At 43.3% G+C, this 12,226-nt stretch overlaps 1 protein-coding gene across 1 annotated transcript in view; it reads right to left on the bottom strand.

Annotated features, from left to right (window-relative positions):
- The window catches only part of FAM234B (family with sequence similarity 234 member B), a 34,276-nt gene extending 22,578 nt beyond the window's left edge, over positions 1–11,698 (bottom strand). Inside the window, exons 1-2 of the mRNA XM_044226580.1 lie at positions 11,634–11,698; positions 1,895–2,293 (exon numbers count right to left, since the gene is read on the bottom strand). Of these exons, the coding sequence (XP_044082515.1) occupies positions 1,895–2,293; positions 11,634–11,670 (436 nt within the window). The 5' untranslated portion in view covers positions 11,671–11,698. The remainder of the gene's footprint in view (positions 1–1,894; positions 2,294–11,633) is intronic.
- Between the last annotated feature and the right edge of the window lie 528 nt (positions 11,699–12,226).

The raw sequence follows: 12,226 nt of genomic DNA, 5'->3' as shown, positions 1-12,226 counted from the left end.
ATTTTCGAGACTGACGGGGGAGAGAGAGCAGGAGTGGTAGGGGCAGGCGTAGAGGGAGAGGGAGGGAGAGAATTCTTAAGCAGACTCTCTGCTAAGCATGGAGCCCAACACAGGGCTTGATCCCAGGACCTTGAGATTATGACTGAGCTGAAATCAAGAGCCTGATGCTTAACCGACTGAGCAACCCAGGCACCTCAATGTCCGATTTCCTAAAGTCGGTGGGTATACCAACAACCTGTTCCTAGTCTTTACACCATATACAAATATTATAAGAGCTCACTTAGAACCATCAAAAAAGGGGGACACGTAGGTAGTTCAGTCAGCTAAGTATCTGCCTTTGGCTCAGGTCATGATCCCAGGGTCCTGGGATTGAGTCCCACATTGAGCCCCTTGTCAGGCTCCCTGCCCAGTGGGAGCCTGCTTCTCCCTCTCTTCCCCACTCATGCTCTCTCTTCCTATCTCTGCTCCCTCTCGTAAATAAATAAATAAAATCTTCCAAAAAAAAAGAACCATCAAAAAACGAAGTGAGAGATCTCTTATGTGGTGGGAACACACCATAAGTCACATCTACTCAGTTTTGCCTTGAGAGAGACAATAATAGTGAGATCACAGAACAACTGATCCGAAGCTGAATCAGCTGGGATCAGTGACTCGCCAAAGGTAAATATATCTAGATCAAGATGATGTAGGGATCTGGGAGTACTGTAGGGGAGGAAAAACTTCTCCTCTACCCTCTTAGGGTTTCTAGCTGGGACTGAGTAACAGGAGAGATAAAGAGATAACTGATTAATAAGAGAGATTAAGAAGAGGAAAGGACTCATATTTATTTAATAAGATTCCCCATGTCCATGGGAGCCCTCACAGGAACTTAAAGGCCTGGAGCAGAGGTGGTGAGGCCTCAGGGCTTCTGTACTCATCGAACAAAGAGCCCTGAACAGCCCTGGATGGGGAAGGAACATGGATCCAGAAACTACAGGAAGATAAGAGTTATTTTAACAAGGTCTGTTTGTACAGACTCCCTTCGGCCTCAACTGCCCGTCTCTGTTGATGAGTTTCTTTCCTCCTGGTACTGGGAGGGCATCTTGTACATGGGCGTTTCATCTCCTGCCTTCCAGGAAAAATTAGAGGTCAAGGTCAGAGTGCCCTTCTTGCATCTGTTGTTATTCATGTGCCTTCCGTTCAAAATAAACAATATGCCAAAGCAACATATTTTGAGGTGGTGTGTTCTGAACCCCTTCACCCCCATGAAGTTGACAAAACACAAGACTGCTCAGCACTCACAGCTGAGATGTAACCCCCTTGCTGACCCAGAGCAAGCCGTTTCAAAGAAACCTGCTCCAGAATGAGACACAATAGCGAGAGTCACTCAGGTGGTTCCTCCCTAACCAGTAGGAGCAAGAAAGAAAACTTACTGTGAGAAAGCAAGCTGATTTTATTTGAAATTATTTTAAAATTCAAACCAGGTCAGGCTCCTATAATCACCAAATGCCTGAGGGTCCTACAAAAGCCCCAGCCTCTGGTCTGGCCAGGCCCTGAGACTTACTCTTCTTGGTCAACAGCCTGACCTACAGCTTTGTTCTCTCCTCATACTGTGTTGGCTGCACTGCAGGGACCCAGGAAACCAAAACTCTGTCCTCTCTGCATCTAATTAAGGCCAAAGCCAACAGAAGCACAACAGGGCAGTGATCTTCTTGAGCTCTATCAATCTATCTTTTTGTTTTATTTCCAATCTTAACCTCCTAACCACCTCCACACATGGGGAGAGAGATGCTATAGGATACACATTTATTTGTAGTAGGACCTGGAGGGAATTTTCAATGTAACCAGAAGTTTTACAGAATTACAGGTAATCATGAAATTTTACAGAATTGGGGCGAGAAAATCTACAACTCACCTCCCTGGGGGCCCAGGTGGCGGCTCCAAGTGCTGTGCAGATCTCTGGGGGGACAGGGGATCAGGAAAGCACATACGAGCACCAGGATCATGGAGATGACCAAAGTTAGCAGAAAGACAGAGGTGCGCACATAAGACACGATGGAAGAGGTTGCCTTCTGCTCCAGGCCCCCAAGGGGCTCTGAGGGGTATCCCTCTGTGGCGACCTCTGAAAGATGTGGCTTTGCAGCCCCCACAGCTTCAGCATCTGAGTCAGGCTCTGGCACTTCTCCCAGAGGGCTCTTCCCATTTTTGACCCCTCCATTCTTCTGCTGCAAGTTGAGAACAAGATCATCCTCGCTCTCGTCACTATCCGCCTGTGTGAGGGGGTCATACTCCCCTAGGTCTGGGCTCTTCTTCCCTGAAACATAGAAAGACAGAGCGTCAGGGCAAACTAGGAAGGAGAAACCCTTACCAACTGCATGGTAACTGTGAACACCTAAAAGAAAACACAGAAAACAAAACCAGTTACGTTTATAAGTTTAGAACTTGATGGCTATATGTAAGGAGAAGAATGGGAGGGAAATGAAAATCAGTGTTCTAGAATTACTGCTTTCATGAGCTTAAGAAAATTGGAAAGGAAACAGAGAAAGTGGTAAATTTCAAATACCTTTATTATTATTATTATTATTATTTTAAAAGACTTACTTATTTACTTGAGAAAGACAGCACAACAAGGGGAGAGGCAGAGAAGAGAGAGAAGCAGTCTTCCCGAGAAGCAGGGAGCCAGATGCCAGGCTTGATCCCAGGACCCTGAGATCGTGACCTGAGCTGAAGGCAGATATAACTGACTGAGCCACCCAGGCACCCCTTTTGGTTTGGGGAAAAAACCAAAAACCAAAAACGCTCTCTTAATTTCTCTGAATCAGAAGACATGGCTCTTATATCAACCCCCCATATGCCTAATTTGCATATTCCCGTTGATTTTCTTAAATCTGTGGTGTTTCCATCTTTCCTGGAACCTGCCTAAACTTTAGAATAGTTCTCTGTACACTGCTTCTCACAGTCAGATATTTGCGGCTTCCCACTTGTCTCCATGGAAAACAACTTGGGAAGTTGAACACTAAATGTCACCTGGAGACGTCTTAATAAAAACTCACTTCTGAGCTTCCTATGATTAATTCCGATGCCCTGTCAGCACATGTTTCAGTAAACAGTGTTTACACTTAAAAATGCTATTCTGAGCAAGTGTTCTAGGAGGGGAGGGACCAAACAGGAATGCAGAGGTACAGGACCTGACCCAAAGCTGGCTTACACAACAAGCACCCTGTTTTTACTTAGACACTACATTTATTTGGGGTGGGGGAAAGGGGAAAATTACAGGAGAGCTTAGGCACACCTCCTCCCAAGTCACTCCTTGGCCCCGGCTGCCAAGCACTGAACAATTTTATGCCTGTTGTTCATGCTATAACCAAGCAAAAACCAAGAAAAAATTTCTCATTTTGGAAATGACATGGTAAGCTGTACTAATATAAACTATATGGTTAAATCTTTTATTAAGAAGAGATATAAAAAAGAAGATGCAGCCCAGCTAATTAAAAAGGAAGAAAGAATTCTTGATGTAAATCTCTGCCTCTGGTCACTGTTATCTTGCTGATACCACTTCATGCTTCATGTCTTGTTTACTCAAGACATAAAATGAAGCAATAAAACCCTATATGGAAACTAATATGGGAAGTGCAATCTTTAGTGTAAAGCTTGGCGCTTGGTACATAGAAAGTCAATAAATATTTGATTAAAAATAAACATTACACAGAAATATTTTATAACATTAAATATTTTACAAAGAAAATCCACTGAAGATACTGAGCAAACTGGCATTCTACTAACTAGAAACTTCTAAGTATTTTCACTTTCAAAGCTTTTCATTTTATCCAACAAATACTGGATTTGATTTTTAAAGGCACAAATTACAAAAATTATTAAGAACTGGATTCAAAATAGTATACTCTTCCAGTAATTAGGATACACCATTCCCTAACTGTCCCATTTAACTTTAGTTACAATAATTTTCAAACACAACCATAGGCTACTGCAACAATATTAATTCTAAAACTTTTTAAAGTTTTTTTTAAAAGAATATACCTGATGGGATTAAAAATGTGTTATACACATCCAGTGGAATAAGACCAAGCCTTAAAAAGTAAAGAAATTTAACACATGCCACAAGACATTATGCTAAGTGAAATAAGCCAATAACAAAGGACAAATACTGCATGACTCGTATATGAGGTATCTATCCAAAGTAGTCAAATTCACAGAAAAAGGACAATGTGGTCTCTGGGGCCTGGGAGTGAGGGTAAATGGGGAGTTGCTAATATCTGATGGGCACAGGTTTCGCCTACTATCCCAAAGTAGAGGGTTCCTATCGAACTCCTTGTAAGCTAAAATAGCATAAAGCAAAGAAGCAAATACCATTAACTTACAAGGAAAAACTTTTGAGCTTTCCCAGACCCAAGCAATAACCTCTCCTAGGCTTTTCTGAAAACTCAGGATACATCTTGCTAAAAGAGACACAAAATAAGTGCAGATCAAGCAGAGATGCTCACAGACACAATTCAAGGCTCTGGAGGCTTGAGGCTGAGATGCTGAGTGTGGCCCCTGGGGGAAGGAGCTGGGTAGGGGCCCCCTCACTGCTGAGGGTGGGCCTGAGCACCGCTGCTACAATGACTTGCTGCAGAACAAACGCTGAATACTGTTTTCACTTTGTTGTTGTTGCTGTTTTTTATTTTTTTTTTTTTTTGCTGTTTTTGCCTTCTGCCTTTTTTCATAAAAAAAGGAATCCTCTTTGGATTTCTCTAGGTTAGCAAAAACAGGTAGGTCTTTCATAAAAGCAAAATGACATGACGCAAAGTATCAAAAAATGGGTCTCAGCTTTGCAAGATGAGAAAGTTCTGGAGATTGGCTGCACAACACTGTGAATATACTTAACAATACTAAACTGTGTATTTAAAAATAATTAAGATCATAAATTTTATGTGTTTTACCACAATTTTAAAATGTTTAAATTAAAAAAAAAAAAAAAGAGTATCTGACAAAGAGGAAAACATAGATGGCAGCCCCAAATCTCAGCGTAGGAGACTTTAAAGATCACATAATCAAACACCAAGCAGTCACTTAGCATGAGGGAATTCATGGCTCTCCAATCCATAAAGCAGTTCCACACACTGATTCAAGAATTTATTTCTGGGCATTTGCCAATCATCAGTCCTGGTTCTAATATCTGGGACCCCTCTTCCACATGCAAATCCTTCAAAACTTGAAAATACCAATCATGAGAAACATAAGCTATGGTATTTAAGAATTTAAGTCTTTACAAGCTGACAAACAGTCAAATCTTGACTCTATCCCTTATTAGCCATGTGACCTTGATTAAATTTCTTAGCTTTACTAAGCCTTATTCTTCCCATTTCTGAAATGGTAATTATTTTTCCTACCTCATATGACTGTTTTTAAGAATTAAATAAGACAACATGTGCAAGGCCTTTAGTGTCTGGCTTACTGTGGCATTTGATAAATGTCAGCTTCTAGGAGCACCTGGGTGGCCCACCAGCTGAGCGACTGACTCTTGACTTTAGCTCAGGTCATGATCTCAGGGTCCTAAGATCCAGACCCGTGTCCAGCTGAGCATGGAGCAGTGCTTGGGATTTGATCTCTCCCTTTCCTTCTGCCCCTCCCATCCTCCTGCTCCTGCTTTCTCTCTCAAATTAAACAAACAAACAAACAAATTTCAGCTTCTATTATTATTGTTGGCATTATTCCTCCCTACCGCCCACCCCATCTTCTCTTTCCCAGGTTAAATGTCTCCACCTCTTTCAACTCATTACTTGAGGAAGCACTGTTTCACATTCCACAATATCCTGTTCACTCTTTTCTGGACACAATGTGATATGTCAGTGCTTCTTAAAGTATGGTTCTCAGAACTGGATACGATCCCCAGGGTGCAGCCTGACCAGAGCAGCTTGCGCTCCCCAGTCCAGAGGGTACACTACAATTCAATGACTGTAACCTAAGACCTTGCCAGCTTTCTTGGCAGTCACATCACACAACTGATTCAACTCAAAATCCCAAGTATCTTCTACACACTCTCAAGCTGTCTTATATAATACAACTGGATCTTTAGCATCAAGTGAAAAATTCACCATTGGTATTTAAATTTAATCTTGCTAGTCAGCTGTCACCTTGCAACAAACATACCAGCCTAAAATAATCAAAGTAAAATCATTACTAAAATACTGGCCAACAAAATAGTTTAAAGGAAATGCATTTTTATATCACACACCATCATAGGTAGAGAACTTGGCGGCATGTGCTACAGAAACTAGTGAAATCTTCACTAAATCTAATTTTTAGTAAAATCTTTACTAAAAATAATTTGCAGGGCACCTGGGTCTTGTGATTCAGCCCCACATTGGGCTCCGTGCTCAGCAGGCAGTCTTCTTGAAATTCTCTCCCTTTCCCTCTGCCATTCCAACTCTAAAATAAATGAATCTTTAAAAAATAAAAGATTAAACGCTTCCAGTAGATAATGGCAAAGGAATACATTTCTGTCAGTATCCTTCCTAAAAACTGGGGAGGGGGAGGTAATAAAAATAGGAAAAAAAAAAAAAAAGAGCCACCCCCCCAAACTACAATTTATGAAAAATTCCCAAATGCAACAAAACTTGTACCCAATCAAAGAAGCACAGTAAGAGTGGGCACATGGTCTCAGGTCTCCAACAAGGAGCACAGTTCACAGAGTTAATAATGACAACGATGACGACAGCGATGATGGTAACAGGAAAGTACTCAGTACCTACTATTCTGGGCACAGGCTAAGCACTTACATGTTAATTCATTTAATCCTCATGACAACCATGTAACTCCACTGTATCAAAAAGAAAATGAAAACATAGAGAAGTGAGTTGCATAAGATCACAAAACTAGGAAGAAAAAGAGCCAGGATTCAAACCCAGGCAATTTGATTACAGTCCATGGTCCTCACCAATAAATTATACTACCTCTCTTGTACCACGGTTATACAGCCAAAGCACTTATCTCTTTGTCAGAAGGACGAAGTCTGGCATCCCAAAGACATCAATGACTTCCCCTCAACACCACAGAGACAAAGGGGAGATAAGATGAAATGAGAAATGCTTTACAAAAAACAGGCTGTCAGTTTGACGGGTAAGGAAACAGCTGTGATCAATCAGTCGTGAAGAGAGGGATTTTTCTCTTATTTATTAACTTATTTTTTAACAGGCTGGGTCCCATTAGATTAAATTCTAGCTTCTCACTGTCCTTGCTCACTGGCCAGGCCCCAGCCTCTGCCTGCCTGTCAGCCAAAAGCTAGCCGTAAAACAACTGACCATTAAACGTGATTTATAATCAGAAAGAAGCCATCCATGAGTACACGTTCTATAAGCTACTACAAAGTTGTGCAGATATCCAAGAAAGAAGTTACAACAGAACATAGCAAACAAAATCTGCCAAGGAACCAACGCTGGGCAAGTGATGCCACAACATGGAAGGGATAAGGAACAGACGCTTCACTATGGAATCCAAGAAAGGAAAGGAAACAGTCTTCTCTGAAATAAGGGCTCACAGAAAGAAACAGAGTATTTCTAAGAAGAAATGACAACTCAATAGGGAAGATGAGAAGTAAACAAGCAGGGCTCAGAAAAACAATGGAAGAAAATAATAAAACAATTTTAGAAAAGATACCCTTAGAGGGATGAGCAAAGAGAGCAGACGTGCCTGCAAAGAGTCAGAAACAGAAAGGGCAGGCTGGTGAAAAACCGAGAAAAATAAAATGGAAACAATAGCTGGCAGTTCCAAAGCCCCTCTTCTCTGTGCACTCTTTCAAACGCTTTTACTGTCTTATCTCCAGAAATCTGCATAACAACTCTTGGAGACAGACATACTATTATCTCCATTTTCAGGATGAGGTTTCAAGTTCAAGTAACTGGCCCAGAGTTAAACAGCAAATAAGCGGCAGGGCAAGGATTCAAATCCAGGCATTATGGCTTTGAAGGAAGTGCCCGGTCTATCTGTGTGTCTCCCACTGAAAAGATTAAGGCTTTAAAAAAAAAAAAAAAAAGACTAGAAAAGCAAACACAGAGCAAAGGTGATGCAATATATGGGGAACTAAAGAGAACAGAAAAGGAAATGGCACCAAAAACAGTAACTTTAGAAGACATACTAAAAAAGCTCCCGTAACAGAGCAAGACCTGAGAGAGGGAATACACGGAGTCCCAAGAAAAACTGCTACAGAATAATCAATATTGAAACATAGCACAGGAGAAGTGCTGAAAGTCAAGTACCAAAAAAGAATCCTATGAATCACAGGAGCAGCCGGGTGGGGGAAGAATCAAGTCGTTAAGGATGGAAACAACAATCAGGCTAACCTCTCTGTGGTAACATGTATTATTAAAAGATAGTATATTTTTGACATTACAGAGACAAACCTCAGCTTAATTACTGCAGACTGTGAGCTTTGATCAGACAACTCCCAGGTAAATAGTTTTGCTATCTATTCACCAAAAGAGAAGGGATTCTGTGCCCAAAGTTACAATCGTGCTAAGGAGCTGGACATCGAATCCAGGCTCCAGAGCACAGAGCACTTAGCACTCTTTTCCCTGCTCATTTCAGCCACCACTCACATTTTTAACCAATGCAAGGTTTTCAAAGAATAAAGGAGAGGATGCTGATTTCATAATACATGAATATAAATGAGTTTTTCACAACTCACTTTTCCTCCTAGGAAGACTAAATGCCAGTCAAATGGCATTCCCACCATGGTACAAAAGAAAACAGGGAGAAGATGCAACTGTATCATCCCCAGACACCTTCAGGAAAACATACTATAATATACACTATTCTGTGATAGGTACTATAATTTACATAGACTATACCATGCATTCTACAGCAACTAAAGATACATAATCCACCTTAGGGATTAGATTATCCAGGGGCATATAATGATTCCAAATTACACATACTAAAACAAATCATTACAGTAACATTGTGCTCTGATAGTTCCTTCAGTGTTTGACCTTCAAACTTTAAAATGGACTAAAAATATATATATACTTAAGATAAGTTGTTTGCCAGGCTGTTTTATGAATGTCATATGTCCTTCTGTTACTAATTAACCTCACTGTATGTATAGAAGCCAAATATAGTTCCATCTTGAGCTTAGTGGAAGGGGATGGGACTCTGAAACAGACTCCAAGAAACAGCTCTTTCTTCACAAGGCTGATGACATCCGTCCTTAGCTTATGATTGCATCAGGCCTTCCTTCAGGTGTCACATTTGTAAATGGACATGGTGCTAATGAAGATGATAATAAGAGTAATAAGAGCTAAAGCTGAATAATTAACATGTGTCAAAGGTAAACAAATCTCTTCAGTACATCCATTTCTTCTACTGAACCAAATAACCCCATAAGGTAGATACGTAGCAGCGTGTGTGGCTTATAGTGAATGTTCCATAATAACGTTACTGTTACATGGAAACTAACACTTAACGAGGTTAAGTAACTAATCTGGTGAAGACCAGATTGGAGCCCAAGGCTGTCTCGTGTTCTTAGTCACCATTCTCGTCACATAGAAATAGTGAGGATGTCATGGTGGTGATCATTTTGCAATATATACAAATATCATTATATGGTACACCTAAAATTAATAGGATATATCAATTAGACTTCAATTTAAAAAGAGAGAGAGAGGACGTTCACTAAAGTAACATAACATGGTAGCCTACACAGGACAGCAGCCGCACAGTCCCGAGGACAGGGTATCCCAAAAAGAGCTATAGGAAAGCAACTTCTACCTAATACAAAAGCTAAAAATTGTTATTTAGGCCAGTGGGGAGAAAGGGTAAAAGGGAGGCAAGCAAAAGGATAAAAAACAAACAACAACAACAACAAACCATAACCTGCATCACAGAGAAGAATACATCGCCATTGTTTCTGGGCCCTAAAAAGTGATTATCAAACATACCTGTCCAAACACAGGCCCAAGGACCAGACTGTACTTTCCCTATCCTGCCAGCTGACCAAGTTTCTGAAACTGGATACTCCAGGGAGTAATAATGACACAGGGTAGGATGTGAGAATGCAAAAGAGCTCAAGAGTTTCTAAAGCGATTCCGTGATTTTCTCCTTAGAGAAGTACAATTATCTAAGCGATTTCGTGATTTTCTCCTTAGAGAAGTACAATTATCTATGCTGGGGTGGTATGGGGAAGAAAAGCAATCTAAAAGAGAAAAGAAACAAAGCCAAGTATGTCTGCACCTCATTACCCCCAGGGAGGAAATCATCCTACACAAAGGACAAAGGATAATCCTGCAGGTAAAGGGATACGTTCCCCACTTCATTTCATTGTTACATACACATTTCAAGACAGATTATTATCAATGTTTCTTCCAATGTTCTCAGGAGCCTACGCGGGGGTGGGGGAGTGGTGGGGGCGGAAACAAATCTCTGAAGTCATTAAGTCTGGGGACAGAAATGCAAATTCATACCCAACCCAGTGTCATCCCTGGCACAGTGCAGCAGACTGGAAACTCCTTGAGAATAAGGTCCCTGTGATCCCCTTGCAGCACGTTGATGGATATCCACCAGACACCCAACTAGCCCTTTCTAATGATGCCAGTGAAAGCAGCTGTTTTTCCTACCAACACCTGCTTTTCCCACTATCACCTTAAATTATCAGCAAATAAATGTTTATAGCTTAAGGTTTAAAACTTGTTTAGGTAGAACCATAAAATTCTTAGAAGCCCTAACGTTTAAGATTTCTTTGGGCAGAATAAATATACTTTTATTAAAATAGCAAGTTTGTAGCAGCACCGTCTCATTCTGGAGGTTTAAGAGAAAATTTAAAAAAAAAAAAAAAAAAAAAAAAAAAAAAGCTTGGAGTTGCTGCCCAAAGTACTGAATTAGCTCAAGTTGTCATCACCACAAGAGCTTCCCTAAAGAATATTCCACAATTTACGTGCAATTTGCAAGTGCCGAATCATTTCCCTCCTAAATGCTTAGCCTCGACAGCCAAAGGCTGAACAAGCGGAATCAAAAGCCCAAGATTCTAAAGACTCCGACGCTGCGGTCCAGGTTTTTCCCATACTGTCCGCGCGGCCTTGGACAAGCCAATGAGCCAAGTTAAGTCTCATTTTCCTCTTCTGTAAACTAGAAGGGGTAAGCACCTGTCCCACCTACCTCACGGCTGCGTCAGTGTCGTTAAGTGGAGGGGCTGCTCCAGAGGGTGGCCCGCTTCCTGCCGCCCCTATCCCCCCTGTCTCCCCTCGTCCCCAGGGCCAGCTCAAGATAGCAGGAGCCCGGATCCGGCGGTACATGGTCCGCGGCTCCTCAGCAAAGGATGCTCCCCTCACCAGCCCTCCCCTTGGGATGGCGGCGACGCGCGCTCTGACAGTCACCCCCGCAGCGGCGCCCGCCCGCTCCCGGCCACGAGCCCCGCGTGCCCCTGGCGGTCCTTCCCTGGATTCTCCCAGGCTCGCCCCGCGCCCGCGACCCCCGACCGGCCGTGCGCCCCTCTCGCCCCCTGGTGGCGACAGACCCCAGCCCGCCCGGGGCTGCACCCGCTCGCCGCGGGGCTCCTGCAGCTACGCAGCAAGGCCTCGGCCCGCTTCGCCCCCAGAGCCTCGCCTCCTAGTCTCCCCAGGCCCCGCGGAGGCGGCGGTGGTCGCAAGGCTGCGACTCCTTACCGGGGAGCTTGAGCGCCCTGGACAGCACAGTCGCCATGGCGGAGGCCCCGATGCGCGTGCGCGCGCCCGCGTCCTGCCGGGAAGAGTGGTTCGCAGCGGGCGGCGCGCGGGGCCGGGACCTGCGAAGGTGGGAGCTGCGCGGCGGAGAGGGGCGGGGGAGAGGCGGGAGCTGCGGCCCCCGGCGCCCGCGTGCACACCGCTGCTGGCTCTGCCCCTGGCCGCTCCGAGCCGGACCCCTCACCTGGCAAGTCCCTTCCCCGCTCGAGTCTCACTTTCTTGCTCAGCGAAACGGGGAAATGGAAACTGCCCCCGAGGCTTGCAGTGGTCACGAAGGGAGATAGCAGGTATTACGGGGAAGCGCCGGTTGTGAAATGAGTATGGGCTTTGCAGGCAGACGGACGGGATTTGAACCCTGCCTGCATCCCTCACTCGCTGAGCCATCTTGAGCAAGTCCCTTGGTGTGACTAAGCTTCAGCCTCATTTTTAAAATGGAGACACTACTTCATTCATGGGCTTACTGTGACAATTAAATAAACTTTACGACACCCTGCACGCAGCAGGTACCTAGTAAGTCTGTTTCTCTATGTTTCTCA

The sequence above is a fragment of the Neovison vison genome, chromosome 12 (genome assembly GCF_020171115.1).
Source record: "Neovison vison isolate M4711 chromosome 12, ASM_NN_V1, whole genome shotgun sequence".
Lineage (NCBI taxonomy): Eukaryota > Metazoa > Chordata > Mammalia > Carnivora > Mustelidae > Neogale > Neogale vison.
This window is presented reverse-complemented; position numbering and strand designations above follow the sequence as displayed.